At 38.1% G+C, this 18,454-nt stretch overlaps 1 protein-coding gene across 2 annotated transcripts in view; it reads right to left on the bottom strand.

Annotated features, from left to right (window-relative positions):
* GRM7 (glutamate metabotropic receptor 7) overlaps positions 1-18,454 on the bottom strand; it is an 838,973-nt gene that overhangs the window by 51,244 nt on the left and 769,275 nt on the right. The window contains exons 9-10 of one of the 2 annotated variants that reach the window (XM_071222185.1): positions 8,092-8,338; positions 2,334-2,425 (exon numbers count right to left, since the gene is read on the bottom strand). In XM_071222185.1, coding sequence (XP_071078286.1) covers positions 2,355-2,425; positions 8,092-8,338 — 318 coding nt within the window. In that variant the 3' untranslated portion in view covers positions 2,334-2,354. The remainder of the gene's footprint in view (positions 1-2,333; positions 2,426-8,091; positions 8,339-18,454) is intronic. The other variant, XM_024556576.3, reaches the window with a different exon arrangement.

Here is an 18,454-nt window from a genome sequence, read left to right as displayed (position 1 = left end):
TTTATAAACATTCAGACAAAAGCTGCAGGCAGTGTCGATTCAGCTGATGCCTGGCCCACAGTGCTTGTCGAAGAAGGGTGCAATATATGGAATTCATTTTCCAACCAGGTTAGGTTCTGTTCTGTCTCAGTTTGACCTGCTTCTTTCAAACGCCAGCAAGCAGCTGTTGATTTGTTCTATATGGTCTGCCTCTGCTGGTGTGTGGGGCTGAGATGTCTTAGTAACACAGTAGTATGGAAGTTGACTCTTGAAATGGTAGGTTTTTCTCTATTGTTTTGTCTCACTGAAAACAACCACAAAGAAATGGATTTGAACACACAGCATGAAATGTCCTTCATTGTTTCATTGTGACCCCTAGCTTCTGGGTCTCCCTGCAACTTGAACAAGGTAATACACTCCCTCCTTCGAATCAATTTAACTTAGATTAACTTCCATTCCCCACTATTTTAAGTAGCTATGTTTGATGTTTATCATTAATTTGTAAAGCCACCTTTAAATTGGCCAAAAAGGAGAGCACCTAATCAAAATCCTTGAAACAAGATAATCCTAGCAAAAAGTTTACTTCTAAATAGCACATCCCAAAAGTTTTTTAACTGAAAGATTGACTTAAAGCCATTTTCACCTTGTACCCTTTAAACCAAAAGGCATCAATTCAGAATGGAGCTAAAGAGAATTTTTAATGGATTGAGATTAAATCTATCATTTTTACCCAGGGAACATTCTTTCTCATTTATTCTGAGGCAGTCTCCTGTAAAAGGACTATTAAAGTGATGAGCCACAGTATTTTGACAAGCACTTGTACTGCAAAAACTTGAAATCTCACTGGAATACAGTTATATAGTCACTGGGAGAAGAGAATGCCCTATTTAAAAACTAGGACAGATCATGTTGATAGGAAAAAAGGAAATAACTGTGTGAACAGTACGTCTGAAATTAAAGACTAAGTTGCTGGCATCCATCTAAAATCAACAGAAAATGTAATTACTCTTTGAAAGTACTCTTGTCTTACAGTGCTAAATGAATTAAAAAGAGCAAGATATTGTTTGTACTTAGAATACCACTACAAACACAAAGATGGAAGAAACACAGCAATGATCTGATAAAAGTCCCACGTCAGAAACACAGAAGAGAGGGACTAGCCCTCATTATGAGCCAGCGTTTCCTCCCTCCATGACGTGACTGCTCTGCTCTCTCTCTGGGAATCTGTCCAGAGAGAGGTCTCTCTGTTTTTGTCAGCCCAATAGGAGGTTTAGAGGAAATCAAAATGGAACTTTTTTTTTGAACATTTTATTCAAAGCCACCACGTGATTTTAGTAACTTTACTCCATGTTTTTTTGCTGTTTATTTTCCCACAGTTTGGACTATCCTGACTCCAGCTGGACAAAGATGCTTGCTAAAGCAAGGGTTGTTTTCCACTATGTTATAATGTTGCTCAGGCTGAACCAGGGAGGTAATAATACTAATACTAACATTCTCCCATAGCATATTTCCTTTAGTGAGAGACCAAATAACACATAAGCATCAGTGGTAAATCAGTTGTCATTATAACGGCCGCCCATTCTCTGTCCAGTTCACAGATCACACCATTCACCATTTGCTTTAAGTTTGAATGCCCTTGGTATTTATTGGCAATTCGTGAGTTTAATGTCGAAACTCATTTTTAGACTCTTAACGTCTTTTATTGAACTTTTACCAGCTCCGTGAAAGGACTGAATTTGGTTCAGTGTTTCTCTGAGGCAGAACTGTGAGCCACAAATCATCTTCAGCACACTGTTATGAAGCCCAGCCAGCAAACCCTTTTTCGTTTCTTTGCTGCAAAGAACTAAGACCATTTTGGTTTTAAGATGGTTGGGACATTCATTGTTTTTTGAATGAATACATTTCTAGGAAGTGATACATTTCTTTGATTGTATTTAATAAAAATAAACCAGAACAAACATTTTTACTAGGCTTGTAAAACATCCCCCCTCTTCCTGTAAATTTTCAAAATTACCTTCTAAAACCAGTGTGAAACATACACTAAAAGGTGATCTCTCACCATGGGTAGTTTTAAAGTAGAGCATGCATCAGGATGACCAGCACCTATTCTGCCATTATTGGCTGCCTTTTCAGGAAGGACCGATGCACACGGTCATACATATGTTCTCCAGAAAATGCACCAGGCACATGGCATAGCAGCTCCCTGCACCATGCTTAGCTAATGGATCATCTTTGAAAACACGTTTCGTCATATAAAGAGATTTACAGGTAATCATGCACAATTTTCGTGGAAACATTTCTAACTCTCAGTAAAGACAAGAACACACAAAAAAATAAAAATTGGATTTTCTTACCTTTTGGAAAGCAGGCAAAAGCTATACTGTTGGTGGGATAGTGTACCAAGTAACAGACTTTTGTACACTTTTTCTTACTGGTGGTATACAGTCTACAGGAAAAGTAAATATATAGGTATGTATAAAATAAATGTTCAAACAATATTCCTTCTTATTCTTTTTGTTCCTTTTGGACAAGAGGCTGCAATAGAGACCATAGACATTACCCCCACTCTTTTGGTGAGTTCGGTTGCCTTTGGTAGACCAGTTCACCACAATTCAGGTACCTCTGAACATGGGAGTACCGGTGCCTCTTGGGTTAAGGCAGTTTGGTTTGACTTGCTTGTGGTGGAGCAGTTGAAAGAACCAGCCCCCAGGTAATTTATCTGTCTGGTGGAAATTCTTTGCTTCCTGTTGCCATCCCTTTTTTTCTCAGCCTACTCCAGGTATGATGACCAGCCTGCATGGTTAGTCCAGAAGGATGAAGCAAATAGCATAATGTTGAGAATGCTAGGGAGCAAATAAATGAAGAAGCAGCACAAAAACACAGCAAAAACCACAAGTTTACAGAGCACAGGCATGTGTTCCAGAATTTTCTAAGCATTGCTACTTATGTAGGCGTCGATGCACACATCCATTTTCCAGCAGTTTTTGAGGGTTTTTTTTGTGTGTGTTTTTGAATTGAGTATCTCCTTATATTGACCACTTAACTCCTATATGTAATAATTGCTGAAAACAGCACAAGTTATTTATATATTTTCCTTACCATAGATGCAAAAATGTTAGTAAAGCAGAACAGCGTGAGAATACAAATCATATGTAATATACCTTATTTAAAATTTTCTATTTTAGGTGAAAATTGTTCATCTAAAATGTGCTTACCATACAACATGCTCATTGATTTACACTAGTCTTTTATGAAGTGTCTATGTCCAGCCTCTATCTCAGGGTCAATTACTCAGTCACATGTTCCCACATCCAAGGAGAGAGTGTGTCCCAAGCTGTCTACCAAGTTGCTGCTGACTTTCCAGAGTAAACTAACTCTAAAAAGCTCAGGAACTTTAGGAGTTTCTCTGCAATGCCCAGGGACATTAGCTTAGAAAATGGATAGTAGTTTAGGACAAAGCTAGCTTAGGGCTGCCTATCACTATACATTGACATTCTTTACAAGGAGAGCACCTGAACAGAAGATAAGTCACAAACCATCTTCTGGGTCTCTCCAGTCCAGGTGAGGAAGGCAGCAGACCTTACCCACTCATTTCAATAAAGTCATGCCACTCCCATTAACATTATCCATCCAACTAGAAAGCGGTCCTGGTGGACACCAAGGAGCCACGTCCCAAGCACCATCAAGTCCCCCTTCTTATCTGGCATCTGCACATTTGCCATGAACATACAATGGCCAAGTCAACAATGGTAAGGTACCTGGCAACATGACAAATACTGAATGCAGAAGTGAGAACCAGAGCTCGAGTTGCCCTCCTTCTTAAAAAAGAATGTTGAGAAGGCATTATGGTAGCCAGGTCTAAAGCTATTCAAATTATGTAAGGCCTTTCTGATCTGCTTGCCACAGAAACCTTATTTGTATAAATAAAAATTCAGTAAGTAGCTGAGGTACATCCCATACCCTCTCCTGTTTTGCAGTCAGTGCAAAACCAACAAGTGTCTGAATATCTAATATGTTAGTAGTGAACAGATGCTCTTGGTTTATGCCATACAGAAAGAAGTTTTTTTTCTGTAAAACAATGGCATTTTAGCTGAGGAAGTAACCTAAGAGGAAAATTGTACCGCATGGGGATAAATCAGACCGTGCCAGGGCAGTTTTGATTTCTGCTCATAGTGAAGCGACAAGCACATTCGTTTTTATGTAGACACGCAGTTGCAGTATGGACTTGGATGAGTAGAAGCGTACATGCACCGGGTGGCAAGCTGCACTGAGGGAGCAGAGCAGTTAAAAATGAAACACTGAAGACTGAAACACACTGAGACTAAGTGTTTAGAGCAATAATGAATAAGGGGAGATTTCTGTTTCATTATTTACTTCGTAGCGCATTCTATAAACTGGACTTCTCAGATTCCCTCCCTCAGAGAATAGTGCAGAGAATTTCCCCTTTGGAAAGGTGCATTTATTCTCCAATTGTCTGGTCTGTGCTTTAGTTTGTTTCTTTTAGCCAGACAGCGTCATTTCAGGAAATAATTTCTTTGTCCCTATTGCCGAAGTTTAGAATTTTGAGAAAATTTGACAGTACTTGGCATTAAATAAGATATAGTAATAATGTTCCCTCATACCAGAATAGTCTAGTTGCATTTCACTACTGCTCCTTGCCTTCACACATACACTTCTGCATGGCCAAGGACTGGTTTTCCAAGTGTAATTGCTACCTATGCTGTCACTATTTCCTCATCAGTGGTCTCTTTGGATCATTTAAAATGACGATTTGTTTGCATTTTGGCCTCATTCAAATGTTTCATTTCTTTAAGTTAACTTTGGTTTGAAGAAGCATCACTGCTAAAACTTTGGGGTATATTTCCAATATGGGCTTGGGGTGAGTGTCCTGGAATGAAATCTTTGCCTGGTAAGATACATCAATTTCTAGAACTGTGCTCTCTGATAGTGGCCATTCCACAGATGGTAATTTAAATTTAAACTCTTTGAAATGAAGTACATTTAAAATGGCCTTTCCTCATTAGGTGGCCATATTACAAGTGCTGAATAGCCACATATGGCTATAAATTTCCGGCATTGCAGAGAGTTCTGCTGGACAGATTTTGTCTGGAGAAGGTCTTTAGATTCCTCTTTGGGACCTTTGAGGGCTGGGCCATCAGAAACCCCAATGTTTGGAGGTACGTGAATCTCCTCCTGTGGTTCAGCAAATATCTAGTCAAGTTATTTATGGTGTTTTGGAGAGTGTCTATACAAATCCAAAAGAACTAAATCAATTCTTCAAAATCTTTTGTATTGATTATATTATAAAGGCTGTATTTGATTTATCTTTTTTGGAGACATCAAAACAACAGTAATGACAAAAGTCAACAAAACTTTTCCAGGGGAAAGGCACCCAATGAATTCCAAGTGGAATAGTTATTGTGACTGATATAGGTAATAAGATATTTGGACTTTTGAGTTAGTAGACAAGGCCTCTACCTGGGCAGCCTTCTTTGAGCTCGAGTTACTCCTGTCTTTATAGACAACACTGCAAGCAATAATACATTTCACAGCACATTTAACTAAAGAGTCTGCCACACACATCATTTTATTCTTTATGTGCAAGCTACATTACCAACTGAGGAAGCCAAAAAAGTAATTACTATGTTGGAACTATGACACACCACTCACGTTCTATGAAGCCGCAGCAAAGAGAAACAAGTGTGGATTTGGGAGTCAGACCTGTGTTTCAGTCCAGCCTCTGCTGCTAACTAGTTGTGTGACTCTGTTAACATCACTTAATTGTGTTAAGCCTCGTTTTTTTCCGTGAAATGAGAATGAAAACCCCCATTCTACACAGGAAGAAGTAACACAGTCCACAAACAACATTCTACATAATGCCCGTTTCAAAGGATAGTTGATGTGAGTATCATCAGTAGTAGTAGTAATATTAGTAGTATTGTTAGTTAGCATATAATGGTTGTTAGCATTTTAGCAACCATTATCATACCCCAAACAGCTTCAACAGGGACAGAACCTAATCATTAAAACTTAACAACAGTAGAAATGTTTCAAACTAATTATTTTTAAGTAGTGTAGTAGTGAGTTAATTGCCCAAATTAAAAAAATTCTAATTTGGTCATTTTTTTCAATATATATAGACTTTTGACCATATTTTCTGCTTATTGATTTTTGGGCATATTCCAGTGTGTGTGTGTGTGTGTGTGTGTAGATATAAATGTAAAACTGTTATTGAGATGTCTCCAGGATAAAGGTTGTGTGAAATGCAAATCTGAGAAGAGATTCTAGAATAAAACTCTACAGGAATATAAATGCAGGTATATTGATTAATACAGGTATACATATAAATAGATACATATGCATGTTTGTGAAAATATTTCTTTTTGTGAATTCATTCCATTTACTTCCTGGTATTCAGTATGCCTTTAACTGCATCATTATATCTCTATGACAAAACATGCTGAAATATACTTTTGAGCAAATATTTTTGCCTTTCAGGGATGGAAGGAAATTAATGCCTTATTGAACTATTTTCTAGATGCATTATATTTTATGACACTTATGACATACATATTATTATTTTGATTTTATACATGAAAATGTGCAGCTTTAGAAGAGCTCAGTGATTCTCAAAGTCACACAGCTGTTAAGTGGAGTGGCTTGGATTTGAACCCAGGTCTGTCTCAACCTGAAGCCTCTTCCTATATCACATCAAATACCACAGCAATTCACCATCAGGTTCTTCTCTGCTCAATTGACCATTTGCTCTGAAAACCCAGGGCAGAGTCTGTATCTCCATTCTGCCCACTCTGGTTCTCCCTTCTTTGGGGTGATGCTTCTTCTTCCTCTCTTCTTGTCCTAGAATCTCTTCAATTGAAATGTCAAAGTGAAGCCCACCATGTTATTAATGAGCCTTTGCTACCTTGTCTACATAGTCTCAAAGTGTTTCATAATATTCACTCAACTAACTATTTAGAAATGGAGATGGGCCAGATCACAGATCTCTGTATAATATTTGTAAGGGTCAAACTCCATGCCTCCTGGTTTTTAAAGTTCTCTCTTTACTGCAGAGCATAAAGGATTACTTCAGAGTAATAGAGTTTAGAGTATTACTTCAGAGTTTAGAATATGAACTCTTTTTGCTTAGCAATAAACTTTGGGCTACAACAAAATTGACTCGTAACTGAAAAGTAGTATGTCATGAGTAACTTACTGGAAAACTGGAATCCCCCTCCACTTTAAAAACAGGAAGTTTCATGAACATTTGTATCTACTTAATCTATATGAAACTGATCAAAAATTTCTAGAAAACAAATCCTAGAAATCTCATTTTTAAGCTGAAATGTACTCTTCTATCAGTGTTAATAGCATTAGCAGTTAACCTCTGGATAAAATTTTTATGCCCACCTTCTTTGGAATTATTTGTAGGGTCGAACAAAGGCTGCCCTGAGGTTACAGATATGCCATGTAGCATATCAAATCTGGCATTTAATCCTTAATTCAACCCTTAATATTTAGTTTTTCATTGAATGGAGCTCTTCTGTAGTGCTGTGGTAGATGTCTTTCCCGCATGGGGATGCTGTTACCAATGGTGTCTGGGCCTGTATGCTTGGATAAAAGTTTGCCAATGTTTTTGATTCTAGAAGGCTTGCTTAGTAAAGAATCATAACTTTCTCTACACCCATGTTCCAGTGGAAAGAAGTTATGATTCCAAAATTCTTAAATATTCTAATTTCATTCCTACTGCTGAAGTTCAATCAGTTGCTGCGGTTTTCTTAACAGGAAGCTGTCTTCCTAACAGGAAGGGGACAACAAAGGTGTTTATATCAATGGAAGGGTTTGAGACCAAAGGACAAGGAACAAGGGGAAGGGGATGTTTCTCATTTCTGAAGCAGTGCCTCTGAAAGCTTCTTCCAACGGGGCAAAAAAAAAATGGTGGCAAGAATAGGGCAGAACTCAAGCACAAATGTTGTCATTCATCTAGGCAACCCAGTAAGTTGTACCCAACCCAAGAATGGTTACAGAATTTCTTCAAAGAAAGGCAAGCACACACCATATTTCTGAGAGCTTCTGATGCAGGGTGGGAAGATGAAAGAAAGGAGAGTTACTTACTGTTTGGGTCTACATTTTCACAGAGTTCTGTCTTTGCCTCACCGTTGGGTCTGTCACTAGGTTTGTGTGACAGCCGTGATGACATGGTGGCTGCTGTGACTACTGCCTTGAAACTTCGCTTCCGCTTCTGGACATTGAGCTCAGGGTGGAAAATGATGATGTACACTTTCGGCATGTATAGCATCCCCAGCGCCACTGACGCACTTAGGTTCATGGAGATAGTAAGCGTGGTAGTTTGTATGTAGAGCTAGGAGACACAACACACAAGACACTATTACAAATAAAATGACCGCAGAGGCAGTCTGAACACTTAACATGATGTAAAGAATGACTATGGCTAGGAGAGAAAGCATAGCAATCTCTAGGGGTTTCTGATTAAAAAAAAGAAAAGAAAGAAAGCAAGACAAAATGATTCTGAACAATTATTAGAGAGTTTATGCATGTATTTATTGTTTGAATGCCATTGGGAGAATCCATGTACATGCTTGTCCTGGAGAAGTCTCCTACATAGAAGTTCAGGGTGGACCTAGAATCAGATCTGAAGTATCTTTAATCATAATGGCAATTGAATACAAAGATGTGAAGATCATAGAAGTTTGTAAGCTTGAATTGAGTAAGGAAAATTTTTTTATCCTCCATACCTATACAAAATGATTAATACTGTGTTACCTCTTGATTCACAGAGACTCTGGGACCTTATTTGAAAAGTCATTATGTCTCTTGTATAGTTTTTCAAAAGGCTTCACCTTTACCATACGTACAAAGTAGTAAGTTGAGCTTCCCTGAAAAGTAAGCCCTTCTTGCTTAATTCTGATTTTAAAAACACCGACAAGGGATCAAGAACTAGTGATGTTGTCTTGTTCAGTATCGCTACATTGTCAAATTGCTAATAGGGTGCAAAATATCCTTCTGGCATTTGTGGTTATTCGTGGTTATTTGTGGTTTGGATGGTGCCCATAGTTGTCCTTGTCTCCTTTTGCTTCCTTGAGAAATCAGTAGAGCAACCATTCACTATTTAATGTGCTAAATCCCTGTCTTGCCTACAGTTGAAAAGATGAAGGTTGAAGGGTGAAGGGAAATGTCAGATCAGTGAGGGAAAAGCTATACACAACTTGTCTTGGTCCAGCTGTGTTTATGAAGTTCCCTCTCATGATCTAGAATCATCCCCTGCAATACATTTAGGTATATTTGTATTTTACATGATTTTTAAAGTCTAGATTAAATGCAAGTTGATGGATGTGTTTATTAATTTGATTGTGGTAATTATTTTACAATGTATATGAAATCACATTATATATCTTAACAAGTCATGTTATATAACCTAAATATATACAATTTTTGTCAATCCCACCTCAGTAAGGATAGAAGTAAACAAATAGGTGGGTAGATAAATACATTTAAAATATATTTTAAAAAAAGTGACTAGCTATGTTGACCTTCCATGACAATGGAAAGCCTAGTTCCTTGAGAATGTATTGGTAATGGTTTTCTGAAACTATGCCTTGCGTTGATCTGAGGATAAAATCCCCATCATTAATGGATTATACAAGGCCCCTGTGGTCTGCCCCCCGTCTACTTCTCCACCACTGCCCCCCCCACCTCCCCCCCTCAGAGCACCATCTATAGGGCTCTCCTGCAGGTCTTGAAGATGCTGGGCTCACTCAACCACAGAGCCTTCATACTTGCCCACACCCCCTGTTACTTTGTTCTTGTTTTCCTCTGTTTGGAATGCTCCTCTTGTGCTTCTTAGAACATCCGTGCAGGCTGCCTCAAGTCTAGGCCTGCTCCTCAATGTGCATACCCTCAAAACTGCAGGTTTCTTTAGATCATTCAACCCTATTTGCAATTATCCTCCCACTACCCTGATCACTTGACTGTCTGTCTCCCCCCTAGTCCATAGGTTCTATGAAGGCAGGAACCTGTGTCTGTGGTGCTGGCAAACAGTTGGTGCTTAACAAATATGTGATGAATAAGCTCATGTGTTTGTATGACAGACACCTTTCCCTACCTATGACTGAGTGGCCAAACAGCCTTTCTCTAAATATACCGCAAGAATTTCCATCAGACCTGCTGGCTGCCTGGACCTTTCTGATCTTATTTCTTCTAGCTGTGGCCCAAGTGAAAAAAAAATAAAAAAAGACTTTGCCATCTCATCTGGAGGAAATAGTTTTCCAGCAAACATTATTTTGACTTTATATGTCTCTGAATGGTTTAAAGGAGCTGCCAGCTGCTAACTGTATAGTACATAAGAATATAAATGAGGAGGACAAAACAATATTGAAGTAATGATCCTTTTGATTGTGAATTAGACTATCTTTTAAAAGCTCAACTTTTACTATTAGAATAGCTTTAGACCAGGGGTGTCAAACTCATTTTCACCAGGGGCCACATCAGCCTCAAGGTTGCTTTCAAAGGGCTGAATGTAATTGCAACTCCTTGACTGTTAAGGGGTAGTTACATTTATACAGTCCTAAAATTATTTCAGCCATTTGAAGGCAACCATGAGGCTGATGCGGCCCCGGGTGAAAATGAGTTTGACACCCCTACTTGAGACTTTCATCTCCATTCTGCCCTGCCACTTATACTGTTCATGGTTACAGGGCTTTGTGAACCTGGGTGATGTTGCTTCCTTCCCATGTGGCCATGTAACCACTGCTGTCACCCTGCTAATGAGAGCTTTGCACGTGTGGATCAGCCAGTCCCAGGAAGGGGTAAGCAGACAGCTGGGGTCTTGGGTGTTGCTCCTTTTTCTGTGCTCATAAACAAATTGTGCAGTTGAAGAAATCATTCACAGTTTATTTTTGTTTGTTTATTGTTTATATGTAACTATAGATTGTATATGTATATATACCATTGTATATATGTTTGTGTATGTGCATATATTTCTTAACAAAAACTACTTAACGATATAAAACTAAAAAACTATGATATTCATTTTATGAACTGTTTCATTTCTTATTCTCAAACAAGAGCCCATTGAGACTTTCCTATTTTCTTTGGAAAATTTTGCAGTCTCTGGTGACATTTCAGAAGTATGTGAAAACCAACACAAATGTATTGACCAAATTCCTACTCCTCCATATCCTCTTTACATAACATAGTGGTTAAAAATGAAAAGTTTAGCCCTGGCAGGGTGCCTCAGTTGGTTGGAGCATCATCCCATACAACAAAAGGTTTGTGGGTTTGATTCCTGGTCGAGGTATGTATAGGAGGCAACAGATCAATGTTTCTCTCTCACATCGATGTTCTCTCTCTCTCTCTCTCTCTGCCCCCCTCTCTGTCATTCATTCCCTCTCTCACTAAAATCAATAAGCATATCCTTGGGTGAGGATTTAAAAAAAAATGAGGAGTTTAGAGCTAGCCTATCTGAGTTCAGCTCCATCTGCTAGTTCCATGACCTTGTACTAATACTTTGTGCCTTTGTGCCTCAGCTTCTGCATTTGTAAATGTGGGTGATAATGTTTGTATCTACCTCCTGCGTGATGCTGCTATCTTGGTGATTAAATAAATTATTGTTTGTAAAGTGCTTAGATAGGACCTAGCGGAATGTAAGCACAGTAAGTCCTCACTTAATGTCATCAATAGGTTCTGTGACTAAGAGAAACAAAATATAATGAAACCAATTTTACCACAGGCTAATGGATATACACAAGAGTTAAGTTCCTAGGACATCTTACAGTATTATAACAAAACAACATTGAATGAAATACTATTATTTGAGGACCTGCTATACCATAAAAGTATTGCAAATAAGTATAAAGATATGAAGGATCCCCAGTTTACAGGGATCCTAGAGGTATTGGTCAACAGGGATGAAACCCCATTAAAGTACAGGAGGGGAACTAGGTCACTGTTTCTTTGCTATTCAATGTGAGGCTCAATGTTGAGATCTGAGTTTTTATCCCAGTGTCTCCTTTAGTACATTCTTTTAGCAAATGGCAACATATTTATTTTTAGTTTCATAGCTGTTCTGATGCTTTTTGTAAAAATGCATAACCTATGTCATCGTGGGTCTTTCACACCATTTTATTTTATCTTCCTTATAATTTCTTCAGAGATACAAAGGCATTGGTGATTGTTATTGGACCCTTTCATCACAGCAGAGGACTCTAGCAGTGTTTTCCTGGGACCAAGCCTTTCCCCAGGGCTGGCCTTCAGCTGGGCCTCCTCCCCTTCTAGCTGTCGTCCCCCATGGAGAAATGTCTCCCCACCTTGGTCAATTCCCAAGGCCTGGGCCTGTGAGAGGGATGCAGACTGCCTTGGAATTTCTGTATATTTTGACAATTAAGTATTAATTTTATCATCAACCCAAATGAACTTCCAGAATCCAGCTTCTGCTGCTTGGTCGAATGTGGCTTTTTTAACATTCATCACATACAATCCAGTTTATATAACTAAAGAGCATGTAGGCAAGGGATTAGGAGTCAAGGGCTTTGCACAACATTCTGGAACAGTAGTTTTCCTAAAGTCCGATGCATGGACTTCATGGCTCTAAAGGTTTCCTCTGTCTCTCAGTTTCCTTATTTATAAAATTAAGATCACAGTAGTTTCTACCTCATATGGTGATTTTTTGAATATATAATCAATTAGCATATGAAAAGTGCTTAGTAGAATGCCATAAAATGTTAGTTGATAATATTTTCTTTCTGCCTAATGTTTTTTTATTTGGTTGTTGGGGTGAAGATCTCAAGATAAGGCTTCCTTTGTACCTACTTTCATATATTTTAAACTTTTTACATATGTCTTATTGATTAACTGGGGTATAATGTCTAAAAAAACATACCTATTCATATCTTGTCTGATTGAAATGCACTAGCACATATACTATTAGAGTATATATACATTTATATACTTAATTCAATACCAGGTAAAGCCCACCTGAATCTGTCCATGCATTCTCTCATCTTGGCCTAAAATGTCATTGTCAGATAAAATGTGAATTCATATCATGAGATTCCAATGTTGCTTTGTAAGTAGTTCTAGCACTTAGGGTTAGTAGAGTTCTCCTTGTCTAACTTTCAATTGATAAGGTACTAAAAAATCTGAAAACTTATTAGATAGTACTCATGAGCAAACTTCAGAATTTGCCAATTCTTCTGTGTAAGTTTCAGAATCAGTTTAGTTGAAGATTATCTTGAGGGATTTCAAGGTAAGCTCTTAATAGTTGCAACAGTGACAAGTTTTAAACTTTGAAAATCAGAATATTCTCATTACTGTCCAAAGAATAAAAAGAGAAAGAAGTAAAGAAAAAAAACTTACAAGGCATATATATAAAACTAGAACTATCAGGAAAAACCCAATTTCAGATTTTTTTCATTTGTGAAAATAGTCTTGTTAAATCACAGTCACTCAAGAAACCAGATAGACACAGTGAGCCAAGGAGCAGGGTTTATTAGTGGGGGAATAAGAGGGGAAGTGGAACCACCCAAGGGAGGTTAAGACGTGCTCCATTGTTCTTAAGGCAGGGTTTTTAAGCACAGAAACCCGAGAAGTGTTACTGGTTGGGGTGTCAGAGTCTGATTGGCTAGGGCTGTTGCTGGTTACCATTTTTGCTGACCATTGTTCTTGATACATCTTATCCTCGGGTTAAAGCTGCATCCTGTTGAGCCGGATAGGCTGACCCAAGACCCCAATCTTCGCTGAGCACCTGTCTGTCCTGGGTAAGGTCGGCAGGCAGTTTCCTAGGTAGGCAGTTTCTCACGGTGTAGTATTCCACCTGGTGATTTTCCATTTCTCCTAGACCTGCCTAAGTCTGTCAAGTCTTATCATTACTAATGATGTTTTTAATAAGTATGTGTTATATTGAGTAGTTTTTTCATATCTACGGGCCATCCGTATGTCCTCTTTGGAGAAGGATCTATTCAGGTCCTTGCCCATTTTTTAGTTGGATTGTTTGTCTTTCTGGCTGAGTCATATGAGTTCTTTATATATTTTGGAGATTTAACCCTTGTCTGATGTATCATCAGAAATATGTTCTCCCATATGGTTGGTTCCCTTTTCATTTTGATGATGGTTTCTTTAACCATGCAGAAGCTTTTTAATTTGATGTAGTCCCATTTGTTTATTTTTTCCTTTTATTTCTCTTGCCCTAGGAGATATATTGGCAAAAATATTGCTACATGGGATATCTGAAATGTTATTGCTTAGGTTTTCCTCTAGGACTTTTATGGTATAGGCTTATATTTATGTCCTTTATGCATTTTTAGTTTATTCTGGTGTATGGTGTAATTTGGTGGTCTAGTTTCATTTTTTTGCATGTACCAGTTCAGTTCTCCCAACACCATTAATCGAAGAGGCTATTTTTACTCCATTGCATGCTCATGCCACCTTTGTCAAATATTAATTGACCATAGAAATATGGGTTTATTTCTGCTCAACATCACTAGCCAACAGAGAGATGCAAATTAAAACCACAGTGAGATACCACTTCACACTCATCAGAATGGCTATCATTAATAAATCAACAAACAACAAGTGCTGGTGGGGATGTGGAGAAAAGGGAGCCCCAGGGCACTATTGGTGGGAATGCAGACTGGTGCAGCCACTATGGAAAACAGAATGGAATTTCCTCAAAATTCCTTTTGACTCAGTGATTCCACTGCTGGGAATATACCCTAGGAATCCCAAAACACCAGTTCAAAAGAAGTTATGCATTTAGAACTTATGTTCATAGCAGCACTATTTACAATTGCCAAGAGCTGGAAAAAGCCTAAGTGCCCATCAGTAGATGAGTGGACTAAAAATCTGTGGTACATTTACACAATAGAAAGTACTATGCAGAAGAAAGAAAGAAGGAACTCCTATCCTTCGTGACAGCATGGTTAGAAATGGAGACTATTACGTTAATGAAATAAGCCAGGTGGTGACAGACAAATACCATATGATCTCAATTATAAGAGGAATCTAATGAACAAAATAAACCAACAAGCAAAATAGAACCAGAGACAGGCAAATATGAAACAGACTGACAGTGGCCAGAGGGAAGGAGAGAGATGGGTATGGTGGAAAGAAGGGGAAGGTATCAGTCAAAGAACATACAAGAATGACCCATGGACATGGGCAATGGTGTGGGGATTGACTATGGGAGTGGGGGGTGGAGGAGGGCAAAAGGGGGAAATAGGGACAACTATAATAGGATAGCAATAATAAATAAAAGTGTGTACTATAAAAATAAACCAACAATATATTTACACTAATGAATTACCACATTTAACTGTATAAAAGTTGATTGATTTTAGTTGTATATTCAGATAGGCTATGTGAGACACTATACTTTTCTGCTACCTGTGCATCCATGCACTTATTCATTCACCATTTTTACTGAGATGCTACCCAGTGACTGCACTGGCCCAGGTTTTAGGCACACCACTGTGAAGATGGTAGGTATGATTTGCTTTGAAAATGCAAATTTATCCCAACAAGATTGATATATTAGGAAACTATTTGAGGACAACACAAAGTTCAAGTTTGCAAACAGGTGATTTCTTCCACAAGAAACACTAGATAAACTCAGTCAACTGCACCCAGCTGAACCCAGCTGTGTGGGAATATATGAAATTCATACACATGCTCGTGCTTCAAACATCTGCCAGCTTCCCCCTTCCATAATTTCACAATGAAACACAAGCAGCAATATTTTTGGGACCTGCTTCCATAAGCAAACTTCAGCTCTTTTTTTTAAGGTAAAGTGCCACACTTATGCTGATATTTATACATTTCTTAGCCATTTATCATGTATAAAACCCTGCCACCATTTTTATTAGATTCATATTCTTTTTTAAAATATTACTGATGGTGTTTTTGAATGTGTATCCTTAACCCAGTTTTCCCCATAATTCCTATGTTTATTGCATGATATCGTGTGGCATAGTGATTTTTAAAAATACACATCATGTTATAGCAGAACTGACCGATGAGTAAGTAGATGTCTACCACAAAATACTTGCTTGTTAAATTCTGGTTGAGGAAAAGGTTCTACACTTGAAGCTACTATTAGGGTATGAGAAATATCCTTGGCATTCAACATTGTTTTAAGAAAAGCTCTTAGTTTTTTTTTGTTGTTGTTAGCTGTTATTAGTGTGCTTCTGTTTCCTCATTTCTAGAGTGGAGAGAGCAGTGCCTATAAGGCTGTTGTTAGGTCAAATGGGCTCACCATTGTAAAAATACAGACAAAGGTGCCCAGCATGCAGCAACCACTCAATCGGGGGGGGGGGGGGCGGGTAGTATCATTGATTTGTATATTGGCTATAACATAAAATAACTTGTTTTAAAATGATGATCTTACTTATGGACTCCATTGAATCATAGTCTGTTTTATGGAACAACATGTCATTAAGCATGCTTCTATTTTGTTTGACAGTATATTCAAACCATTATTTTATCTGTCATTGGCTATTTTCTGAGAAATAACCAATTTTGTGCATTCCCAAGTGACAATTGAGAGTTGAGACAGAAGGCTCTATGCAGTCTTTAGGTGGGATGGGAGAAGTTTCATAAATCTCCTGACATCCCAAAGTCTGTGAATTAAAAATAAAAAAAAAAATGTCTGATGTAGTCAAAGTGAAGAGGAAGGGTACTTTCTTATTTGACAATTGTTTGGAACATTCATCTGACTATACTGAAATGGAAGTTCCTGACAGTTAAGACCACTGTTTTCTATCTTTATCCCCTGTACCTCTTGCTTCCTAGTTAGAGTAGCCATATATGAGAAATAATAATGATACATGGCTGGGAATGCGACAGGATTTTGCAGTTGAGACTTTCAGTCACCCAGTGTCATACTGAAGGCTTTTGCTTAGTTATGAAATAACACATGATGATAAAAAGATTCAGCACAATGATGGGGGGACATTTTGTTGTGTTTTCGGAGGGAGGGAGACTTGCATCTTTTAGAAGGACGATGTAATGAAAGGAACAAGATCTTTGTTTTTAGAACTGATTTCAAATGTTGGCCTTGGCTTGTTGGTGGGTGACCTTGGGATGCCACTTCAAGAGATCGAGTAGAAATTCAAACTCTAGCAATTTATTACTAGCACGCTTGATCTAAAACCCTCCCCCATGCTGCCACTATCATGGAGACTTTCGGTTTTTAAAATTAAAGGAAATCAAGGGTGAAAAGTAGTTAGTATATTGCCTGGTGTATGGTGAGTGTTCAGGAAATGCAAGTCTTTATTAGGGTAGATGGTCTTCTGCAGGTGATTTTCATGCTAGTCTGTTTATACCTATTTTTGAATAAGTGATATATAAATAAATAGATGATATGCATAAAGAGATACACATACCAAATATGATGAAACAGACTCTGTGGACAGATGTCTGGCATGAAGTGATAGATAATAAAGGAAATCAGATAATTATTGGACAATACCTAGTTATACTGTGTTTTGTTTTTCTCATTTAGTATCTCCAGGCAGACATGATGTTAAGTCTACAGACAATTACATTATTTACTTGGATGGGAATAATACAAGTGCTCCGAGTGAATGCAGATCAGTTTCTGGAACATGAGATAAGTGACCATGTCATGCTTGAAATCACCTACATCTCAGTTCTTTGCTCACTTGACCAGAAGCCTGATGTTGTGTCTATTCCTACATAGCATAATCAGAGATGCTGTTATTCCAATTGATCACATCCTTGGGAAGTTGAGTGTTCCACTCCCTACGCTGCCCACCCTAATGATCTGCAGGCCGTTTTGATAGATTGCTCTTCTGGGCACATACAAACCCAACCTATACACACCCATACTCAGAATTTCTTTCCTCCACCAGCCCTCAGACCTCTCAATTTTGATTTCGAGTTTTTCCCCTCCAAATGCAAGGTAGAAGTTTTACTCATATGCAGCTAGTATTGGTGCTGTTTGCTCTATTGTGTTATTTAAAAGGCTGGTTACCATTCCTGTTGGTTTGAGAGCCCACAAACGTTAGGTCTCTGCCTTTAGTGATTTAACATACAAAAGCAAAGCATTTCCCTCCCCACCAGCATTCAGCCTGGAGAGACACACTTCTGCCAGATTCCATGGGTTCCCTTTGAATTCTTGACCATATTCATTAAGATTGAACCTAACAGCTTTTTTGTAGGCGGCAATGTCAGATTCTGTCTTATAATGTGAAAATGTTGGCTTGTTCCTCACTGGGGAATATACAAGGTATATGCAATATATTCTGTATTACTTTGCAAATAAACCAATGTGTTAAAAAAGTCTGAACTTACTCTGTTTCTAAAGTTGTCATTTGAAATATTGAATACACATAAGAGCAAAGCTGTCTAATTATGCCAACCTTTAAAGTTATCTTTGTAGTTCTAATAAATATAAAGACAATAATTAATGAAAATATTGAGGTCAAATTAATGGCTAAAAGAG

Source organism: Desmodus rotundus, chromosome 8, assembly GCF_022682495.2.
Source record: "Desmodus rotundus isolate HL8 chromosome 8, HLdesRot8A.1, whole genome shotgun sequence".
NCBI classification, from domain to species: domain Eukaryota; kingdom Metazoa; phylum Chordata; class Mammalia; order Chiroptera; family Phyllostomidae; genus Desmodus; species Desmodus rotundus.
The sequence above is the reverse complement of the archived record's forward strand: the minus strand, read 5'-3'. Positions and strand labels throughout refer to the sequence as shown.